We start from the raw sequence: 22217 nt of genomic DNA, 5'->3' as shown, positions 1-22217 counted from the left end.
CTCCAGGGTATCATAAGTGTTTATTTTAAAATTATAATTATTATTAATAATAAGAAATTATGACAATATATACAGTAATAAAAATGGACTCACTTCTGTGGGAAAGTAACAGATGTTATTATATGATAAATTAAGATATATCAATTGGAAAGCCAAAGGTGTTAGGTCTGGACAATTCAGGAGAAAAAAGCCCTAAAAGAAAGTGACAAAAAAAGAGATAAGAATTAATTATTTACCATGCACAAAATATTTTGTACAAGTGTTTAAAAAAATGAGCACATAATCTAAATGACAATATTTGACCTAATAACAAGCCTATAATAATCTTCCACTCATTTATTTTAGTCTTTCATGATAATAATTTCTTAAATATGTAAAGAAACAAAATAGAAAAACTAAGTATTTACATATGTAATAAATATAGTGTTACATGTGTGAAAGGCATTATTTCAGTTAATAACAAGCAAACATTTATTGACTGTCCACTACATGCTGAAATAAGTAATTCAATATATTTTATATTTAATTCTCTTTACCCCCTCTTTTTTTCATGTTTCTACTTCTATTTCTCTGTTATCTTTCTATTAATCTAACATCTTAAAATTTCTTGCTTAAATATGCCAATTTCTGATTGAGGAAAACATATGCCTTTGTTATGGACTAAATGTTCGTGTTCCCCCAAAATTCATTTGTTGAAGCTCTAATCCCCAACATGATGGCATTTAGAAGTGAAGTCTGTGGGAAGTAATTTGGGGTTAGATGAGGTCTTAAGGATGGAGCCCTCATGATGGAATCAGTGTCCTTATAAGAAGAACAGTGGACCAGAGATCTCTTTCTCTCCGCATGTGAGGATACAGCAAAAAGTCAGCTGTGAAAAAGAGACCGCTCACCAGGAACCAAATTGGCTGACACCTCAGTGTCAGACTTCCCAGCCACCAGAACTGTGAGAAGTAAATGTCCGTTGTTTAAGCCACTCTATGGCATTTTGTCATAGCAGCCCAAATTGACCAAGACATGCTTAGTGCCCCCAGTATCTTTAATGTTCCAGGAAAGTTGGTACATTTGTTTCTTAAGGATCATAGAATCAGTGGTGTTCAACTGAATGAACCAAGGAACTCTAATGCTGAAGGATCAAACCTCAGCTTATAGTGAAGGGAGGCATTGCTACCAGTGCATTAGGTTATGGCATGCACTGTATGAGAGAGATAAGGTTCATGGCTAAAGAATCTTAGAATTGACCGTACTGGTTTCAAGACTGACCTCTTATTAAAGTATCAATATTTGTAAATGTCTAGATGTTGGTAGACATATACACCTATAGAAGAGTAGGTGTTCTTTCTTCCTGCCACTAAACATTCATCTCTTCTCGGCATAACTAGTAGTACACTAAATTATGTAGCAGGAAAGTGTCTGTCACAGTTTGTAATCATTCCACTAAGTGTGCTCAGATAACTAGTGCCTTTACATTTTCTTCTGCCTGGAAAGCTCTTCCCCCATCTATTCCCATGAAGTGTCTTCTCACTTCATTCACAGGATGCTTATAGGCAGCTGTCTGCTCATAAGTCATCACATCCTATCACAAATAGCAATCTCTCAAACCAGTGCCCCAATGATGGCTCTCTGTCCCCTCCACTTGCTTTATTTTTCTTCATAACTCTTATCACCAGAGGACAGACTGTATATAAATGTATGTATGTATGTATGTATGTATGATCTCATCCCACTAAAGTATAAGCTCCATGAAATAATATGTTTTTTTCTGTTTTGCACACTGATACATAATGAGATACATAGTTTACCACTGGGTACATAGTGGGTTATTAATAAATATTGGCTGAATGAGTGACTATCCAGGACCTTCTTATTGCCTCATGGAATCCCAGGGACCTTCACTGTGGATATACTATGAGGTCTGCCCAGCATAGGTACACTGGATCTCTCTTTTACCATCCCATCGTAAAACCTGTTTGCTGCAGTTACCATGATAAGGGTGTAAAGAATTAAACAACACCAAAGAAGTGGAGGCTTTCTCAATCTTTTGAATTGCTCTAGCAACCTTTAAGCATTGATGCACTGAGTCTGTATTAAATTAATCAGTACATTTGTTTTGTGTAAATTCTATTCATGTAAAATCTGTTTCCTTAATAAGTCCATGAGATAGATTAGAAATTATGACTTTTACTTCTTTTATATCACCCCCACAGAGCTCAGGATTCTACTCTGGAGTCAAATATTCTTTTAAAATAATATTGATGACTGTGTAAGTAGATGTTTCTCTTGACTAGCTCCATTTAACTCTTTAGAAGATATACTCTTCCTCAATTTAAAGCAGGAATCAGTGAGCTACAGTCTGCCACCTGTTTCTATAAATAAAGTTTTATTGGAACACAGCCACGCTCTAAGTTTGGGTGTTGTAATACAGCTGTTTTTGTACTACACAACAGAGTTGAGTAGTTGTGACAGAGACCACGTAGACTTCAAAGTCTAAAATTTTACTTATCTGGGCTTCCCTGGTGGCAAGCCCAGAGAGTCCGCCTGCCGATGCAGGGGACATGGGTTCGTGCCGTGGTCCGGGAAGATCCCACATGCCACGGAGCGGCTGGGCCTGTGAGCCATGGCCACTGAGCCTGCACGTCCGGAGCCTGTGCTCCGCAATGGGAGAGGCCACAACAGTGAGAGGCCCGCGTACCGCAAAAAAGGAAAAAAAAATTTTTTTACTTATCTGTCCCTTTACAGAAAAACCTTGCCAACCTCTGATTTAAAATAATTCACTTTGGGACTTCCCTGGTGGCGCAGTGGCTAAGAATCCACCTGCCAATGCAGGGGACACAGGTTCAAGCCCTGATCCGGGAAGATCCCACATGCCACAGAGCAACTAAGCCCGTGCACCACAACTACTGAGCCTACACTCTAGAGCCCACGAGCCACAACTACTGAGCCCATGCACCAAAACTACTGAAGCCTGTGCGCCTAGAGCCTATGTTCCGCAACAAGAGAAGCCACCACAATGAGAAGCCCATGCACTGCAACGAAGAGTAGGCCCTGCTCGCTGCAACTAGAGAAAGCCTGTGTGCAGCAGTGAAGACCCAATACAGCCAAAAATAAATAAATTAAATAAATAAATTTATAAAAAAATAAAGTAATTCACTTCTAAGCCAGATAATCTGTTTTTTTCACTTACACTAATGGGCAACAGCCTTGTTTCAAACCAGCCCTTCAACCAAAACCAAAAAGGGAAACAAACACAACACAACAAAGACTTGGGGAATGACTAAAGTAGCTAGGTCTTAAGAAGCCAAAATTCCAGAGAGAAGGGAATCTCAGGGTGTTAAACACAGCATTCAACACTATTTTTCTCCAAAAGTCATTTGCCTAATCCAAAGCTGTGGTGGCGAACTATAGCCAGTCTCACAGGGCTAGGGAGACAAAATTTGGAATTCAGGGCTTCCCAAGGAGAAGGGACTTCAGACTTGATATGAGGTGGCTAAAAGGCTGCAGCCTTAGGAAAGAAGTTTAACAGGAAATCTCTACAAAAATTAAAGTCCAGCATTAAACCAGCTGATTTTGATTAGATTAAGATGAATATCCGCTAGCCTCTTTGCCTGTCAGAAGCAACAATAAAAAATTTTTGGAAGAAGATAACATTATCTAGGGCCTCAAATTATTTCTACACAACATCTATCATGCAATCAAAAATAAAAAGACATGCAAAAAAATAATACTTGGACAAAAATCAAGAGAAATGATAGACAATAGAAATAGGCCCATGGAAAGTCCATATTTTGGATACATCAGATGTGTTAAAAAGAAGTTAACTGTGATTAATAGGCTCGAAAAATCAAATTATAAGATAAAGAATTTAAAGTTCAAAGAAATTAGATTATAAAATAAAACAACCAAAATTAAGGACTTGATAAAGGGTTTAACAGCAGATTTCACAAAGCTGAAAAGAGAATGAATGAACCAGAATTTAGGTAAGAAGAAAATGCTCAGAATAAAGCACAGAGAGTAAAAGGGATACAGGAAGAGAGTAAGGGATATATAGGACAGGATGAAAAGGCCTAAGATACATGCAGCTGGAGTCTGATAAGAAGAGGACAAAAGGAATGAGACAGGAGCAATATCTGAAGAGATCGTAGGAGAGTTACACAGGCATCAAAACATGAGTTAGCAAGTGTTCTTCCTCGTCTGATTTCTGAAGGAGTTAGCCTAAACTGATATTATTTCCTTCTTCATTGTTTGATAGAATCACCAGTGAGGCTGTTTGTGCCTGGAGCTTTCTCTGTGTGAAGGCTCTTAATTAAAATTTCAATTAGGTTTTTACAGGTGCAAGACTATTCTGATGTTCTAGTCCTTGTTGTGCCTGTTTCAGCAAGTTGTATTTTTCAAAAAATTTTTCCGTTTCATCACAGTTGTTGCATTTATTGGGAAAATGTTTCTTATTATTTCATTATTTTCTATTTTAATGTCTGTAGGAAATGTGGTGATTTCCCCTTTTTAAATTTTGAATTTGGTATTTAGAGTTTCTTTTTTTCTTAATCATATCATGGATTTAGCAATTTTATTAATTAATTAACAAAGGATATTGATCTGTAGTTTTCTTGTGGTGTCTATCTTCCCTTGATATCTGGGTTATACTGATAGCATAAAATGTGTTATATGTTGTTGATATTTTTACTTGTTAAAAAATATATTTGGTCATCTGAATGACCAAAATATATTTCTCATATATAGTTGGACTTTATCCATGGTTCCTCGCTACGAGCTCCCAAAACCCTTGGAATTTCCTGAACAATAAGAGCAATGGGAGCATCTTTTGTCATAATATTTATTCTCTTATCTTCAGTTCCTGAAATTGCTTCAGAACCATAAAGGTGAAATGGGTGTCTTGTTATTCGTAACAACCCCCTTTCCACCACAACTGGATTTATGTTGGTGAGGTGACTTTTGAAAGGGGCTGGGTGTCAGAAGAGCCAACCATGTGATTAGAAGGTTGGAACTTTCAGTCCCCTCACCTCTGAAGAGGGAAAGGGACTGAAGACTGAGCTCAATCAGCAGTGGCCAATGATTTAATCAATTATACTATTAATGAAACCTCCATGAAAACCAGAAGGACAGGATTTGGAGAGCTTCCAGGTCAGTGAACACGTGGAGATTTGGGGAGAGTAGCACCTGGAGAGGGTGTGGGATCTCCACACCCTTTCCTCATACCATGTCCTATGTTTTTCTTCATATAACTGTTGATTCACATCCCTTAATATCCTTTGTAATAAACCAGTAATCAAGTAAGTAAATAGCTTTCCTGAGTTCTGTGAGCCACTCTAGCGAATTAATCAGGAGGGGTCGTCGTGGGAATTTCTGATTTATAGCCAGTCGATCAGAACTATAGGTAACAACTTGTGATTGGCATCCTGAGTTGGAGGGGGTCCTTGGAACCTCCAGTCTGTAGCTGGTTGGTCAGAATCACAGGTAACCACCTGGGCTTGTGATTGGCGCCTGAAGTGTAGAGCAGTCTTATGGGACTGAGCACTTTACCTGTGGAATCTGATGTTATCTCTGGGTAGATAGTGTCAGAATTGAGTTGAATTGTAGGACACCCAGCTGGTGTCCCAGAACTGTTGGGTGATGTGGGATTCCCCCCCCACTCCACCAGCACAACAGTGGAATTGGGTGGTGTTCCTTCCTCTTTTATTTTCTGGAAGATTTAGAGAAGTATGTATGTTCCTTTTTCTTTAAACGATTAGCAGAATTCACCCATGAAGCTATCTGGTCCTGCACTGTTCTTTGTTGGGAGGTTTTGATTATTTATTCAATCACTTTACTTTTTATAGGTCTGCTCAAATTTCTGTTTGTTGTTGAGTCAGTTTTGGTAATTTACGTTTTTCTAGAAAATGTTTCATTTCATCTAGGATATTTAATTTGCAGGCATGCAATTGTTCATAGTATTCTCTTATAATCCTTTCTGCTTCTGTGAAGCCAGTAGTAATGTTTCCATTTTCATTTCTGATTTTATTTATTTGTACCTTCTCTCTTTTTTTTCGTAGTCTAGGCAAAGGTCAACTTTGTGAATCTTTTCAAAGAACTAACTTTGGTTTCACTGATTCTTTCTATTGCTTTTCTAGCCTCTGTTTCATTTATCTCTGTTCTAATCTTTATTTCCTTTTTTCTGCTAATTTTGGGTGTAGTTTGCTCTTTTATTCAAGTTCCTTAAAGTGCAAAGTTAGGTTACTGATTTGAGATCTTTCTTTTCCACATACCCCTTCCCCACACATACCCAGTACATCTCCCGACATCCACATCTCACAAACCAGTATATTTGTCACAATCAATGGACTAACATTAGCACATCATTATCAACATAAATCCATAATTTATGTTAGAGTTCAGACTTTTTGTTTTATATTCTATGGGTCTTGACAGATGTATAATGAAATGTATCCATTATGACAGTATCATACAGAATAATTTCACTGCCCTAAAAATCCCCTGTGCTCCTCCTATTCATCCTTCCCTCCCTCCCTCCAAAATCCCTTATAACCACTGATATATTTACTGTCACCATAGTTTTGCCTTTTCTGGAATTTTTGTCATTGTTGTTATTCCACGTTTACTACATTACTGCCTCCTTGGTGTTTAATTAATTTTTTGTAATCTGTCATGTTGATTCCTTTCTCATTCCCTTTGTGTACGTTTTTAAGATAGTTTCTTAGGAGTGGTTACCATGAAGATTACGATCGGCATCCTAAATTTAAAACATCTAGTTTGGATTGATACCAAGTTAACTTCAGTAGCACACAAAAGTTTTGTTACTATACAACTCCATCACTCCCCCAACCACCACCATTTTATGTTGTTGCTTCAATACCATGGAGAATAACCTAAGTTAGGAAACCTAAAACAAAAATGACCAATAATACAACAGGAAATTGCCATTGAGAAGATGTAGTATACCTTAAGATTAAGTGCATTTCTTCCATGAATTTGACAGTTTACTATGGCCAGCTTGGTCATGGCTGTTACTGTTTCATAGCATGTTGCCACAACAGTCTTAAAACCTTCACCATGTACGATATGTGCCACTGAGGTTTCAGTTTTTCTAGATTTAATGCTACCTAAAAAAACAAGATAGGAAACGTAAATGTGTGATCACTTAGAGTGAAAGTTAAAAGGTATTCATGTTATGATAACAGTAAGTCATCATAAATAGGTTACCTGGATGCCTCCTTTGGAAGAGATTCCCCATAACTTTCACCCACCCAACCTCATGTTGGAGATTCCCCATAACCTCCATCCACCCAACCTCAGTTGGTTCTGTTGGCCAAACATTTTAATATTAGATAGCAGACTAATATTAGATAGCAAACTTTTCTTTCCAAAAGAAAACCATAAGCTCGTAGATTTCTACCTCAATAATTTAGATTCCATCAGTCTGAGTCTTGTGCTATATGTAAAAACATTTTATGATGAATTACATAAACAACTTCTTGCTTCACAATATGAATAAAGGACATCATACAAGCATATCTCAGATAGAGATCACATCCCAAGGAGAAATCTTGCTTTTTGCCTTAATATCACATTGATGCATGATTCAAATACCCTGTGTAACTAAGCTCTTCCTTCAGTTTAAAGACCTCACACAAGAAAAGGGGGGGAAAAAAAAAGACAACTCAGGAGTAGCCAAACAGCGACCACCTACATTTACTTTATCACAACCCTTGTGGGTTTCACCTTTTGTCAAAAATGGCCTGTTCAAGCACACACCCAGGTGTGGCAGGAAAATATTTTGAAATATATTTTACACTCCCAGCCATTCTTGCTCTATTACTTGCTGCAACATATTTTATCATCTCAGTAATTCTTATACCATTGCTTCAGTGAGAAGAAATGAGGCATCCTAGACCAAAGAAGACAACGTTCAGTTGTTAATTTCTAAAATAGGCCTTTGTGCCCATTTCAGGTCAATCAATGTGAAAGTTAACCACAGAATGAAGAAAGATGTATGATGTGATATGGAGATTCCTTGTCTTGTGGGAGGGAATGGAGCAAGAGGAATGGAGAAAGAGTTAAGAATTAAGTCTGTGGCCTGCTTCCTGCCCACCCACACTTAGGGGCTAAGCTCAAGCAGTTGATTTTTGAGTGAAAAGGAGGGAGATGGAGGTGCAGAGGTGGTTAGAAATTCCCTGACAGATCTCTGAAGGATCTCAGGATGCTTAAACTTACCTGGGAACTTTTCAAAGAGGGAAACACCAGAGTGGAATAAACTCCCTAAGTCAGAAATGGTAGCACGACTTGTTTAGGCCTATGATGTGGAGGAGACCCAGTGGTTAATTTATGTCACAGACAGGGATAGGGAACTGCTGGAAGGGTAGTGTGCTCAGAAAGTCTTATGGCTGCTGTAGTTAATGATACTACAGTGTATATTTGAAAGTTTCTGAGAGAGTGAAGCTTAAAATTTCTTGTCACAAGAAAAAGTTGTCAGGTGATGGGAATTAACTGAATTTATTGTGGTAATCATTTCACCATACTGTATATTCATGTATCAAGTCATTATGTTGTATACCTTAACTTTATACAGAGTTGCATGTGAATTGTATCAATACAACTGGGGAAAAAAGAGAAAGTTTTATGGCTGGAGTGTTCTGTGTATAATCTCCTACTAAACACATCTGTGAATCATTAATTTGTTATATTACTTTTTCTGTTCTAAAATTTTATATGACTCTAATTTTTAAAAACAGAAATTCCAGTTCTCTGATAAAATTCTTCAACTTTTTATTTTCTTCAACATAGTAATCATAGTTATTTTAAAATCCTTGTTTGAAAACTCCAATACCTGATCCTATGGGTTTCTTTCTTTTGCCTCTTTCTACTGGTTTCCAGACCTTTTATCCTGTTTTTAGGATGCCTTGTGATTTTTAAGTTTAATGCTGGACATTGTGAATGAAAATTTTAAAGGGTCTGGATAATATTATCTGTCTCTAATAAGTGTTAGGTTTTCTTCGACTAGGCAGGAAATACCACTTCGATTTATCAAGGATTGGTTTTGAGTTTTGTAGGGGATAATGTATTTTGGTTTTGTCCTTTCTCCTAGAGCATCATTCTTATTCCCAAGGCATAGGTCTTCTGGGTCGGCAACTGAAAGCCCAGTGTGTTTACCAAGGCCCCTTCATTTCAGCAGAGCTTGAACTCCAATAATTGTCTTCTGTGCAACTGTCAAAAGCTAGGCTCACTTCCTTAGCATCTCAGCTGATGTTCTCTGCTGTGTTTCTTAGCGTATTGTGCTGTACATGCCCAGCTTAGAAATCAGCCAACACTCTTAAGGGAGTTTGTATGCAGCTATTTGAATTCAGTTTTCTCCTCTCTGATATATTACCCCTCTATCCCAGCTATCTTGTCAACTCTGAAGTCTGACTGCTATCTCCTCAATCCAGCAAAACTATCACCTTCTTTCTACCTGTGCCCTGTTCTCCAACACCACAAATCCCCTCAAGCAAAAGCCAAGGTAAATGTACAGCTAATTCAGCTTATTTCAAAAATGGTAACCACTCAAGTCATGCTTGCAAGGGTTACTCTCCAGTAACTTCAATGGTTATTTTATATATTTGTGGGCAGCTTTAATAACTGATTTTGGTGGGAGGGTTTGTCCAATACAAGCTACTCAATCCTGGCTAGAAGCAAAAGTCGTTAGGTTATTTAAAAATCTGAATCTGATCATTCTAATAGCTGGAACTCCTGTGGGTATGTTTCTACTGCTTACTATTTCTGCTAGTTTTCTTTCATTTTGTTTTTCTTTGTGTACCTAATAATTGTGAATTGTTTACTACACACTGTATTTGTGAAATTGTTTAGAGAAATAGTGTGAGATGTAGCATGATGTAATCTTTCTTTAAAGATGATTTTTCATTTGTTTCTGCTAGGTAACTAAGGTCAAAGCACTTAAAACAGTGCTGGCACATGGCAAGCAGTTAACTGTCATGACTGCACATCTATCTTCCCCATCCAGATTAAGAATACTCCATCTTGGGCTTCCCTGGTGGCACAGTGGTTGAGAGTCCGCCTGCAGATGCAGGGGACACGGGTTCGTGCCCAGTCCGGGAAGATCCCACATGCTGTGGAGCGGCTAGGCTCGTGAGCCATGGCTGCTGAGCCTGCGTGTCCGGAGCCTGTGCTCCGCGACGAGAGAGGCCACAGCAGTGAGAAACCCGCATACCGCAAAAAAAAAAAAAAAAAAAGAAAGAAAAGGAAAGAAAGACTACTCCGTCTTTTATGTTCCCAATATCAGTACAAAGTTGGGTTTATAGTCAACACTCTAAAAATAGTTGCTGAGTAAATAGCTTAAGGAATGGAAAATGAGGTGGGACATATGTGTAAATCACACACATACACAAACACAAAATCACAAATACTTATTGGAGAGATCATATATACAATTTTTAAAAGAATGATATAAACCTAGCATTTACCTTCACATACGCTCAGCATGCTTTGCTTTGGGATACTTTCTACATGTTCATATTCTGTTACACGACTTTCTAGGAAAAAAATTAAAAATAGGATAATGTTTAAATTCGTGTGAAAATTCATGTTGAGGGTATTATGACTTCATTATAATTGTTCATTTTTTAATGAATTGAGGTTATCCATGGAAAAGTGCCCATGAAGGCATCCATGAGCACTGGCATTCTGCTTCTAGAGTTCATCTAGACCACCTTACAGATGACTGTTCATTCATACTGCTCCTTTATATGAGCTTTTCTGATCCTTTGAACTGCTTTATCTGGTTCCCATCACCGCCATCTGGGTGGAGTTCCCAGTTTGCCCTTGGCAGACCTGCAAGGTCAGGATTTCTGCTACTGCATTCTGCCCCATATATTAAATGTACAGGTGAAAAGGAATCCCACCATCCCATTCTGCAGACCCAAGGGGGAACCACCATATGCTTGGATGCCTTCTCTCCCTTTTGCTCTACTTGACCCCATTATTACAGACCATGTTCAGACTGGATTTACCTATCACAGACTGTCTTAGAGGTTTCCTTGGTAAAACTGGCGTCGGTATGAAAATGGGACCTGGAAAATCATTAATATTTAGTGTCACCATACGACATTGTAAACGGTCAGACTGCTGACTTTCAGTTTTAACAGGTATAGTCCTCGGTACAGGGATTGGCACTGTTGCACTTAAACGTAACAGGGGCTGCTTAAAAGTGTAGGTACTGCTCTTTTGTAAAAACTGGTCAGAATGAACTTCCTTGAGTTTGGGAGTGGGCACTGAAGAAGGGGCACTTGGTAGTTTGGAGAACTCTGAGGAGAGAATCAGAATCTCTTTTAAAATGTTAGCATAAATATTGGTTATTTTTAATGGCTCTTCTGATTTTCTGGAACTTTCCATCTTTCTTGTTTCTTTCCCAAAAACTCGACTTGAAGCTGAACGACACTTGGGAAAAAATATGGAACCAGTAGCAGTCTCTGGAATGTGCCAATAGACATGCTTAGAAGATTTTTTGGTTGTTGAAATAGTAGTCACTCTTTTTTGTACACGATGATCAAGAAAGAGATTTTGAATATTAACAGGGGTTTGTGACTGATCTCTTGGAACATCAGGAAAACTAGTTTTATCTCTTTCAAATGAAGCGGTTTTATCTGGAATGAACCGTACACGTGGTAGCTCAGTTTCACCAGTCTTTCCTAAACCAGAAAAAGACAAAATAAAGCAGAATTAGATTATGTTTATCAAGGTGTCAGGGGCAGAACCATTAATGTCTCAGCATTCATAGCTTTTCTTTATCAACTCACCCTCTCTCACCTTATAGAAACGTTTCTGTATACACTCACTCAGCTATCAGGGCTTTTGCTTACCTTACTGGGATAAAGTTTACATGAACAATTAGAGAATCAGGAAGGCTAAATTGTATTAGATTTAGAAAGAGTAGGCAGCTACTCCTGGAAGAACAGAATGGATGAGGAAGAGTAGGACATAAAGGGAGATTTTTGAGCAGTTGCCACTAAAAACTCTGGCAATATGGAGAGGTAAAAATGACTCAGTGAAGTTTGGCTATTTATTATTTATCATTATCGCTTCCTCACTTGAAACTTCTTTGAGCAAAGATTTACATTTCTTTTCAAAGCCAGATATCAGACCAAGATGGCTTTGGAACATGATAACATGCTGATACTGGCTACAAGGTACCATGAGTTCACTCAGGTTACAACCAGAAGTATTCTTATCTCTCTTAGGTGCAGAAAATGCACTGTGCCTGCATTCTTAGGGACCTCACTATATCAAATTGTGCTTTCTCTTTTTTCTGTGACAGAATGTTAAATAACATTTTTGTCTATCATCTCAGTTGAGTACAATAAATGATGAGGACCTCAACGTTCTGATGAGAAGATAAGAGATTCATTAAGGCAAGATTTGCAAAGAGATGTCCAAAACAAGCCCAACTCTCACCTGTTGTCTATATATGAGAGATGGCTAGAGGTTGATCTGCATTCGCAGAGAGGATTTCTTCTGAATCGAGTTATTGGCGTGCTATGTGTTTCCCTGATCTTCCCCTCCTTGTGGTGGGTGGAGGAGGATTTACCCCGACCTCAAACCAAGTGAGGGGGACTCTCAGAGAAGCATCTACAGAGAACAGGAGTGTATGCCACAAGGAGAAAATAACATCTCACCACTCCCTGCCATGGTTCCCCCAACCCCCTTATACCTACAGAGTAACAGAAATGTATTGGCCCTCCAATCTCTGTGTTGCAACTTGTGTAAGGCAAGAGAATCCTTGAATCTACTTGACCTCTACCTTCTCGCATTTCCAGGGGGTACAGAGACTGATAACTGATTCTCACCTTCACTCTTAACTCCTTAACTCTTTCCCACTCCTAGCCACACCTATGAAGATACCAGAAACTATGAGTTGGGGAAGAGAAGTAAAAGAACAAGGTGGAAGAATTTATCATGCCCCTGTTGCTCTTGGCTTGTCTAAAAATTAGCAGACCTAGTCTGAGCTGGGAGAAAGGGCAAGGTTTAATTGCATGCTAGATGAAAGTATTGATTTAGATTGGACTTGTTTAATATCTAAAAATTAGACAAGGCTAATAGATGAAAGTGACTAGAAAAGCCTTGGTAGAGAGATGTGTGCCATGTGAGTTTAAAGGGCAGTAGCAGGAGAAGGATAATGTTTGCTTCCTGCTTATATGGAACTTATCAAAGCTAGCTCATTCCATAAAATGGTTACACCACCATCTTCAACTTTCCTTTCTCTCTCTCTCATATTAAAACAAAACACGATAACATGAGCAAAATCTAGGTGATGTTAGGTGTGGCAATGACTTTTTTTCTTAATTAATTTTTTTATTGGAGTATAGTTGATTTACAATGTTGTGTTAGTTTCTGCTGTACAGCAAATTGAGTCAGTTATACATACACATCTATCCACTGTGGTTTTTTTTAGATTATTTTCCCATATAGGTCATTACAGAGTATTGAATAGAGTTCCCTGTGCTATTCAGAGTGACTTTTTAGATATGACACCAAAACAACAATCCGTGAAAGAAAAAATGGTTAAGTTGGACTTCATTAAAATTTAAAACTTCTACTCTGTGAAAGACATTCTTAAAAGAATAAAAAGACAAGCCATGCACTGAGAGAAACTATTTGCAAAACACACATCTGATAAAGGACTTGCATCCAAAATAAAGAGCTCTTCAACTCAACAATAAGAAAACAAGCCAATGAACATAACTACTCCAGTTTTTTTTTTTACATCTTTATTGGAGTATAATTGCTTTACAATGTTGTGTTAGTTTCTGCTGTATAACAAAGTGAATCAGCTATACGTATACATATATCACCATATCCCCTCCCTCTTGTGTCTCCCTCCCACCCTCCCTATCCCACTCATCTAGGTCACAAAGCACTGAGCTGGTCTCCCTGTGCTATGCAGCTGCTTCCCACTAGCTAGCTATTTTACAGATTGCCAACAAACACATGAGAGGATGCTCAACATCACTAATCATTAGAGAAATGCAAATCAAAACCACAATGAGGTATCACCTCACACCAATCAGAATGGCCACCATCAAAAAATCTACAAACAATAAATGCTGGAGGCGGTGTGGAGAAAAGGGAACCCTCTTGCACTGTTGGTGGGAATGTAAATTGGTACAGCCACTATGGAGAACAGTATGGAGGTTCCTTAAAAAACTAAAAATAGAACTACCATGTGACCCAGCAATCCCACTACTGGGCATATACCCTGAGAAAGCCATAATTCAAAAAGAGTCATGTACACAATGTTCATTGCAGCACTATGTACAATAGCCAGGACATGGAAGCAACCTAAGTGTCTATCGACAGATGAATGGATAAAGAAGATGTGGCACATATATACAATGGAATATTACTCAGCCATAAAAAGAAATGAAATTGAGTTATTTGTAGTGAGGTGGATGGATCTTGAGTCTGTTAGAGTGAAGAAGTCAGAAAAAGATATTACTGTATGCTAACACATATATATGGAATCTAAAAACAAAAATGGTACTGATGAACCTAAGGGCAGGACAGGAATAAAGACGCAGACATAGAGAATGGACTTGAGGACACGGTGGCAGGGGTGGAGGGCGGGGGATGGGAAGCTGGGACGAAGTGAGAGAGTAGCATTGACATATATACACTTCCAGCTTTCTTTTGATTAGTGTTAGTATGATGTATCTTTATCCCTTTACATTTAATCTATCTGTGTTTTTATATTTAAAGGAAGTTTCTTGCAGACAATATATAATTAGCTCTTGTCTTTTATCTACTCCGACAGTTTCTATCATTTAACTGGCACACTTTAGACCATTCACGTTTTAACGAATTACTGACATTGTTGGCTTAACATCTACCACATTTGTAAAGTTTTCTATTCATTGCAGTTGTTTCACTTCTTTGTCTTTTTGAAATCTTCCACTCTTTTTCTGTCTTTTCTGGTTTTAGGTGAGAATTTTATGAGTCAGTTTCTCTCCTTCAGTTTCATTCCTTTCTTAGCATATCAGTTATACTTATAAAATTTTTTAAGTGGTTGCCCTAGAGTTTGCAGTATACACTTACAGCGAATCTAAGTCTACTTTCAATAAACACTACGCCGCCTAACAGCAAGTATCTTTTAACAGAATAGTCCCGGTTCTTCTCTCCATTCCTTATAACACCGCCGTCTTTCGTTCCATTTATCCTTGTGCTATAATCACCCAGTACATCGTTGCTATTCTTGCTTAGAACAGAGACTTACCTATTAGATCAAGTGAGATCACTTATCCTTCTCTGACACTCTTCTTTTTTTAGGTAGACCTGAGTTTCTTTTGTTGCTCACACGGTGTGGAATACTTTCTCTTACTAACCAATTTAAATCATTTTCCTTTTCCAAAGTCTACCTTAAACCTTATACAATCCACCCTTCTTGATGAACACAACCCATACTTACTGCTCTCATTACTTAATTCAACATTTAACACCTCCCATGTGCTAGCTGTACACATAGTGCTGAGGGTACAATCACACAGCACAAACCTTACTACCATCAAAGATCTCATGATTTAATATAGAAACTAGGCAGGTAAACAGTTACACTAGAGAATAAGAGCTCAGTAAGGGGGTAGATGGGGGATACTCTGGGACCATAAAGGTAAGCACTCTGACTGGGTACAGAGAGAAGAGGTGCTTAGGGAAATCTGCCCAATGAAGATGATATCTGTCTTCTCAATTTAGACTTCACTATTTTTTGATACATTTCCCCATCCCCATGATTTCTTTTCTTTTTCTTCTAGTATGTTAAAATTCCACTTTTCCAATAGACTCCTCTGCCATCAAAAACTACACGGGTCTCCTCTATAATTAAACATATTTCATTTCACTTTCACTAATTCCTCAAGTCTTAGTTCACACCCCATTCCTGCCCCAGGGTTTCTCACATTTATGAAGTACTACTGTCTGTACCATTAATTGGGCATAAATTCTATGCTCTTTGTATTGTTATCTAAGGTTCTTACTGTATCTCATCTTTAGAGTTTAACTAAAGTTCTTGAAAGGTCCTGAAAGGCAGGGACCAGATCAATCGTGTCATTCATTCCCTACAGCATTTAGCATTGTATGCAAACTGCAGGTATTTATTTCAGGTTTTTATTTCAGTGTTTGAATATTCATTTTTATAAATTATATTTCGGTCATTTTAAGTATTCATTCATTTATTCAATGAGTATTTTGAACATCTACTATATGCAAAGCACTCTGCCAAGAACCTTTGGAGACACAGGATTACTAATAGTTAAGGTCATTGAATCTCCATGTTGCCAAAAGCAGGAAAGCCCCCCACGAAAAGGAATTATCCAGCCCAAAATAGCAAGAGTGAGAAACTCTGTACTAGAGGATAAACTTCAACCAAAAGATAAACGGAAAAACTACAACCAAAGAACTAGTAGTGAGCAGTATATCTACATAACTGTGGGTATTATTATTAAAGAACAGATTGTAAATGCAGAAATGTAGACCATTATAGAAATGTAAAAATGATATAACAAAAGTTGGTAGGGAAAGTGAGAGAGGAAATTGGATGTAACATAGGTATGTTGATTCACACATCTTTAATAGCCATGGATCAAAAGGTAATGATTTAGCATTGTAAACCAAGTTACAGACTAGGCACATTTGAACAGTATAAATGTCGACACTAAAATAATTGATATAATCAACTAAAATCAAGGGGTAGAGGAGACTGAAAAGGGGAAAAAGAGGAAATATGCTAATTTTACCATTGCTTATAAGTAAGGAGTTAATAAATACCATATACAGAAATAGAGGATTAAGGGTATTATATAAAGTTATAATCATAAAAGTGGCTCATCTTTACTTCACAGCACTTATCACGGGTAATGTTACATTTAGTTGTATGATCATTGGATCCCACCAGAGGGTAACTAAGAAAGAGGATTGGCAGACTTGGTTTTTTTTTTTTTTTTTTTTTTTTTTTTTTTGCGGTACGCAGGCCTCTCACTGTTGTGGCCTCTCCCGTTGCGGAGCACAGGCTCCGGACGCGCAGGCCCAGCGGCCACGGCTCACGGGCCCAGCCACTCCGCGGCACGCAGGATCCTCCCAAACCGGGACACGAACCTGCGCCCCCTGCATCGGCAGGCGGACTCCCAAGCACTGCGCCACCAGGGAAGCCCGGCAGACTTGGTTTTGCTCACTATTATATCTCCAGTTCTTAGCACTGTGCTTATAAGTACACTCAGTTCTCATGATTTGTGGCAGTTCTGTTCTGTAGTCTCAGTGAGCACTGAGCTATCCAACACTGAACCATTACTTCTTGGGAAAATACGGGGTTAGGTTCCTGCAAGCCTCTGGTCTCAACATTATCAGCAGCTAATCAATACATAACCTTGTTTTATATGTGCTTCTATTTAAAGACACTTTATTTAATATAGATTGTTCATTCATTAACATTGAACTCTCAGCCAACAACACTGTAACTCAGGCCTGAAGGAAGCTTCTCTAAGGCATATATTTTCTCCGTAAGGCACATCACAGCCTTCTTGTACTATACCTAGGGGCTATTTTAGACGGTTAAATCACCAACAAAAAGTACAGAATTCAGAAAACATGGCACTAACTAGACAGGAAAAGGGCAGTTATTTATAATATGAGAGCTAAAACAAGAAGGCACAGCCATATCTTTCTTTGACCTCAGCTGGGAACATGTGTGTTTTCAATGCCTTGCATGTGTCCGAGAATTATCATATATACCCCCCTCCTGCACAGTTTCACTATTATAAAAGGACTGAGAAAGAGCTCTATATACTGCTCCGAAGTGTTCTTCATGGTATATTTTGGAGCTAAAAAGACAAAATATAGTACAGTGTACTGATTGGGGGGTTACAAATAGATTCTAGCAGTTAGGTAAATTCACTCCTACAGAATCCACTAATGATGAGGATCAACTGTACTTGTAGAAATGAATTGGATGTTACCATCTTACAACAAACATTTGTAAGTTGCTGGTTATTAGTGAGTGTCCTTATTGTGATTCTGAGCTGTGCAGGTTGAGCAACTTCTGTAAAAAATAAAGTTAAACATCTGAGTAATGCACATACCTGCACGGGCTTTCTTCTGGCATAAAGACGGCTTAGGGAGATTTGGAGGTAAGGGCCTTCTAAGAAGTTGTGGATGGTTTTGCATTTTACTAATAAGCACTGTTTTTCACAGCTATTGATTGAGAATTGAAAAGTTTTTGAATATGTTTGAATTGTTGCTGAAAAATAATTCATTCGAATGCAGATTACATCCTAATGAAACTTGTTCTGCACTAATACTATACTGGGTCCAAGCAGAATTTCTATAAAAGGAAAAGAGGGTAAGAAAATAATTTCGTAAAACTTCTAGAAAGAATCTAAATAAAATTTAGGTTTATAATTAATACAAAAGTTAAAAATACTTATACTATTACCAATCAGGGTCATTCTAAAATTTCACATGTTAGCAAAAAGTTCAGTCAGTGTTATTTCAGCTAGTAAATACTGATTTTCCAGAACAGCAGAACTGACACTCATTTTTTTTTCTACCTCCAAAATATTATCAATTTATAAATTTGGAAAGAGTTTTTGGTCAAAAAGGTGAGGAAGTCCTTCCATGGCCTCTGAAGACCCACAATACCTAACTCTTCACAAATAAGTTGTTTCCTTTCTGTAATAATGACTTATTTTAAATTTCAACCACTACACTTGGGCCATAACTATTTAACCCAAAAATAAAATGATCTTCAGTATAATGAGATTTTCCAGGATCGCGGTCCCAATTAGTACTGTTTTAGAAATGATGCCAGAAGATAGAACCAAATATGTGTGCTTAGTCGGGACAATATCAAAGTGCCTGGGACATCACTATTCTGTTGACAGTCTAGACGGGTACGCTCCAGAGCTGCACAAATGGGCCGCTTTATCCCCCCAGGATGACTTGCACACAAGCACTCAAGATATGCTTCCTGGTAGTACGTCCCTCTTGAGGCCTGTAATTTTCCGTTCTTATTATTGGAAGAGATGCTTGGAAACGTTGGACTCGTACGCTCTCCTTTAGGGCAATCAGCTGCTTCTCAAAACAATCAGCTTTTCCTTTTTTTATCTCCTCTTCCTGGGAATTTAGGCAGGTTAAGGTCAAGTGAGGTCGCAGGCCTTCCCGCGGTATATGCTGTCCGGAAAGAAAGCACCCAGGCCACCCTCACCCAACCGCCAGGTGCGACCCCAGACCAAGAAGACAGGCCCTAGCAACCGGAAGCCGATAAACCCGTCCCGGCCGCCGGATGCGCAGGCGCAGGGGGGAGGGCGGGGCCGGGCGGGGAGCGCACCCGCCCGCGGAGTACTGCGCAGCGGGTCCCGCCCAAGCGGGCGGCATGCGCCGAGGCCGTTCGCTTTGCACAGCTGCTGTGCCGGGCTGCAGGAGAAGCCCGCTCCACGTGCACCTGCTGTACGGAACCCCGTGGTGACAATCGTTATTACTGTTTTTATTCTTAATGACAATGACCACTATTATGTATTTACTTTCCTCGCTTGCAAGGTGCTTAACTCGGGTGTCTAGGGTCCGGGCTGGCATTCTTTCATGCTGCACTTCTGTGCAGCCGGATCCTGGGGCTGATTTTACAGGGCCCCCGAATAGCGAACATTCTGTTTTGTTTCTCTTCCTTTAATGCGACCTGTTTTGTCTTTCTGATCCTTTAAAGTGCCTGGATGAATAGGAAATGTGTAGGCATAGGGGCATTAAGGATCCAAGAGAGCTTTAAAAGAAACCCATTTCTCACTGTCCTAGTTATTTGTTCTGACTATCGTGTTGTGACTTGTGTCCTGTGTCATGTTGATGAACCTGTACGTACTGTGATCGATACATCGTGTGTGTTTGCATGTATGCGCATGTGTTTCTCTGGAGATTTGATGGAGAAAGTGCGAGATAGAAAACTCATTAGGTAGGTGTGTAAATCCCAGCTCAGAAAGTGAAGTCGATGGAGCTACCTTCCAGTCTTGTGTTTTGTTTTGTTTTGCTTTATTTTGTAAGTACAAGTGTAGGAACTTTAGTACAGTTGTTGGAAGATGAGACTTGTGTGTAAATCTTTGTAACTTTGGGATCTTTCAAGATTTACTCCCTAACCAAGTCTTCCTTTTTCTCCTTAGGAACAAGCATATATTTTTAAACAGTCAGTGCAAAAAGTGGAAAAGTAAAAAAGTATTTCATCAGACTCTGGGAAATATTCAGCACCTTGTTTTCCTTTCTATGTGGTTTCTTTTCCTTGTAAGATAACTATGTCCCAGTTAAGCTGCTGCCCAACACTATGAATTTATTCCACTTTTAATCCACTGCATAGATTAATTAGCTTCTCAGAAAGCTAAGAATGTTGACAATAGGCAGGTCTGTTTGCTAGGTTTTGTCTCAAGTAATATGTGTTGTGCATATTTTGCAAGTGTGAAAAATGTTTATATTTTTAACCATGATAATTATTTATGTTCCAATAGATAAATTGAGTCAGGTTCCTATCCTCTTAAAAGTTGTTTGAACCGTGAGAACTACTGGGATTCAGTTTTACTGACCAATGCTTGGCCTTTAAAATTTATGCTTAGTATTGCATAGTCAAAATCAAAGCGATGCACTTATCAGTAGTTTTTTTTTTAAATGCTTTGTCACACATGGAATCAGGCATCAGGCTTCATTCCCTGCAGATTTCTTCTAGCAAATAGCAGGCAGAAACTAGGGCTGTTTAATATGTAACCTCCTTAGGTGTGAATATTTTGTCTTCCACTACTTACTACTTCTGTTACTTAGCACCAAACATGTAGGTAAATGAGATCGTGATTATGAAAATTAAATTCATGGCTTGGTGTGTTTTATATGCATTTATCAGTTTTTCTAACACAGATTACGTGCTTCATCTATGGAAATTATGTAAAAGTGCAGGCTGGATTTAGAAAGTACACATCACATTCAATTTGGATTCTTTAATTATTTTTATTTAATTTATTTTTAAATTTTGGAGGGAAATATTGCTAGCTCAATCTCCTTTTCTTTTTTTAAAATAATCATGTCTCTTTAAATAATACAACTCCCTCTGATTTTAAGGGTCTCCTTCACTTGATATACAGTACAGTCATCCTTTTTGTTTGTCGCATTAGCTGTGTGATGAAGCTTGTCAAACTGAACCACAGCACTTTTAGCAGACTATATTAAGGAGGCCACAGTAATGGTGAGCGCCAAGATTGTATACATTCTGCGGTTTTTTTTGTTTTTTTTTAATGTTGCTAAAATGAGATAAAAGCCTTATGCACAAGCAACCCTACGCACCCTGCAGGTAATGCTATTGATTTTCCTAACGAGTGGGGAGTACTTGGGGAATCTCAGATTTGCTATTGGTGAAAGGACACAGCTCTGTTGGAATGGTGTAGAAACTGTTGCTGGAAATCTTCACTGTTTTCTATATACTGCTCTATTTGTTTGTTTTCCTTTTAAACAGGATGGAGGTTTACAAAATAGTTTGGTCAGTGTAGATTCAATTTAGCATTTTACTTTATGGAAATAACTGCAGTGATCTGTATTTTTGTGCTCATATTAGTTTTTAGAAGTTCTTTTTAAAAAATAGTTATTTTTGAGAGCACATTGAATAAACTGTTGAGTCCCCAGGGTAAACCAAGGCACGAAAAGCTTTTGAGAAAGAGGTATTTTCTTGATCTGAGTTTACCTGTTTTCTTATATATATACTGAGAAATGTCTTTACTCTTCACCAGTCACAGTGGCTTAAATGTATACTTTTATTTCATGTGTTTTCATGCTGCTGCATAGAGAACAATTTTATATTTTCTTAAATGTTAATAAAGATATTTTGAAGAAGCTGCTTTTCTTTTTACCTCTCCTATCTCATTGCAAAGGCAAAAACTTCGTTTCTGTTCTTAATTATTTTGGGGCCGGTTATTTCGTTTTTTCTTTTTGTCTTTCAGGATGATAGTCCTGGGATTTTTTTCAGAAAAATCATTATTAATAAGGAAAGGTCATGCAACCTGCATCATAGAATTAAGAAAAATTCCCAAACATAGTGAAAGAACAATGTCCATCTGTTATAAAAGCATATTCATGAATTCAGCCATTCACTCCAGAATGATTTATTGGAACCTGTGTGTAAGGCTCTTTGCTAGGTGCTAAACTTTAAACTTTATTAA

General features: G+C 38.2%; 1 protein-coding gene across 1 annotated transcript in view; it reads right to left on the bottom strand.

Moving 5' to 3' along the window:
• Positions 1–18207, bottom strand: part of LRRC63 (leucine rich repeat containing 63) — a gene marked incomplete at both ends in the record, with an annotated part of 50285 nt that extends 32078 nt beyond the window's left edge. The window contains 5 exons of the mRNA XM_079721624.1: positions 94–192; positions 6952–7112; positions 10467–10535; positions 11013–11690; positions 18123–18207. Of these exons, the coding sequence (XP_079577750.1) occupies positions 94–192; positions 6952–7112; positions 10467–10535; positions 11013–11690; positions 18123–18207 (1092 nt within the window). The remainder of the gene's footprint in view (positions 1–93; positions 193–6951; positions 7113–10466; positions 10536–11012; positions 11691–18122) is intronic.
• Between the last annotated feature and the right edge of the window lie 4010 nt (positions 18208–22217).

This window comes from Hyperoodon ampullatus, assembly GCF_949752795.1.
Source record: "Hyperoodon ampullatus genome assembly, chromosome: 16".
Classification (NCBI taxonomy): Eukaryota; Metazoa; Chordata; class Mammalia; order Artiodactyla; family Ziphiidae; genus Hyperoodon; species Hyperoodon ampullatus.
Note: the sequence above shows the minus strand (reverse complement) of the source record. Positions and strands in the feature narration are given on the sequence as shown.